Source organism: Belonocnema kinseyi, chromosome 9 (assembly GCF_010883055.1).
Source record: "Belonocnema kinseyi isolate 2016_QV_RU_SX_M_011 chromosome 9, B_treatae_v1, whole genome shotgun sequence".
Lineage (NCBI taxonomy): Eukaryota > Metazoa > Arthropoda > Insecta > Hymenoptera > Cynipidae > Belonocnema > Belonocnema kinseyi.
The window spans coordinates 52,166,803-52,168,145 of record NC_046665.1 but is presented as its reverse complement, the minus strand read 5'-3'; the positions used below and the strand labels follow the sequence as shown (position 1 = coordinate 52,168,145).

General features: G+C 43.7%; 1 protein-coding gene across 1 annotated transcript in view; it reads left to right on the top strand.

Moving 5' to 3' along the window:
- The first annotated feature begins 735 nt into the window (after positions 1-735).
- The window catches only part of LOC117180542, a 2,829-nt gene continuing 2,221 nt past the window's right edge, over positions 736-1,343 (top strand). The window contains exons 1-2 of the mRNA XM_033373039.1: positions 736-807; positions 934-1,334. Of these exons, the coding sequence (XP_033228930.1) occupies positions 736-807; positions 934-1,334 (473 nt within the window). The remainder of the gene's footprint in view (positions 808-933; positions 1,335-1,343) is intronic.

The window sequence follows — 1,343 nt, the reverse complement described above, 5'->3', positions numbered from 1 at the left end:
TTTACGGTTTTTAGTCACCTCTCGCATAACAAATTATGTACCAATCGCTCCACAGGACTTAGAGGGAGTTGTGCTTCCAGCTGGCATTCAACTTGCAGATCCTGTCGTTAAGAATCCTCGAATTGACCTTCTCATCGGGGCTGGCTTGTTTTGGGATTTATTAAGCACGGAAATACGAAGGATTCTCCGCCCACTCGGTCCATCATTGCAAAAGACTGCATTGGGATGGATTCTGATCGGAAATATGCGACCATTTTACAATTTAAAGGGCAATAGCACAAACTGTCATCTCATCACCAACCAGCAGCTGCACAATCAAGTTGAGCGACTCTGGGAAATGGAACAGGTTGTTGACAGTAGTTGCCCGCGGACTATCGACCCAGACAATCTTTGTGAGCAGCATTTTGTCTCAACTACTAAACGTGCACCTGACGGAAAATTCGTGGTTCATATTCCTTTCACGGAAAGGGTCAATGAACTAGGCGAATCTTTAAAAGCTGCAAAAAGGTTGCTTCATTCAGTAGAACGAAAATTGAACAGGGATTCTCAACTCAAAGATGGCTACCATGCATTCATGGACGAGTATGAATCTTCAGGCGACATGACGGAGGTTTCACCAGAAAATATGCTCTCTGATGGTGCATTATATTATTTGCCTCATCATGCCGTTATTAAACTGGACAGCATAACTACGAAATTGCGTGACGTTTTCGATGGATCGCAGCAAAAAGCGTCATGATTGTCACTGAACCATGTACAGCACTTTGGACCCACAGTTCAGGACGATCTCTTCTTAAGTGCACTGCGGTTTAGAAAATATAAATATGCAACGCAAGCTACAGAGGATTCTGTGGCGAACTGACAGCTCTCAGCCTATTAAAATCTTTGAGCTGAATACAGTCACGTATAAAACGGCGGCAACACCATTCTTAGCAACTCGCTGCCTACGACAGCTTGGAGAAGATTCCAGAGAACAATATAAAAACGAAAACTCTCGAGGAAGCTCGAATTCTCAAGAAGCAACTCACGTCTATTTTGGAACCAGCCGGCTTTTTTCTTCTTAAATGGGCATCGAACGACGAACGAGTGTTCTTGACAGACAACCAGCCGAATGAAGATCGAATGATTCAGGGAGATAAGAATCCCAAAACACTGGGATTGCTTTGGAAATCGACCACTGACGAACTTCGATATTCAGTGAATTTTCCCAAGCCATCAAATGTGACAAAAAGGACAATTCTGTCACTCGTCTCACAAATTTTCGACCCCCTTGGCATTGTGGGTCCTGCCATTGTACGAGCAAGGATTTTCCTCCAAGAACTTTGGAAAGTCAAGTTAGATTG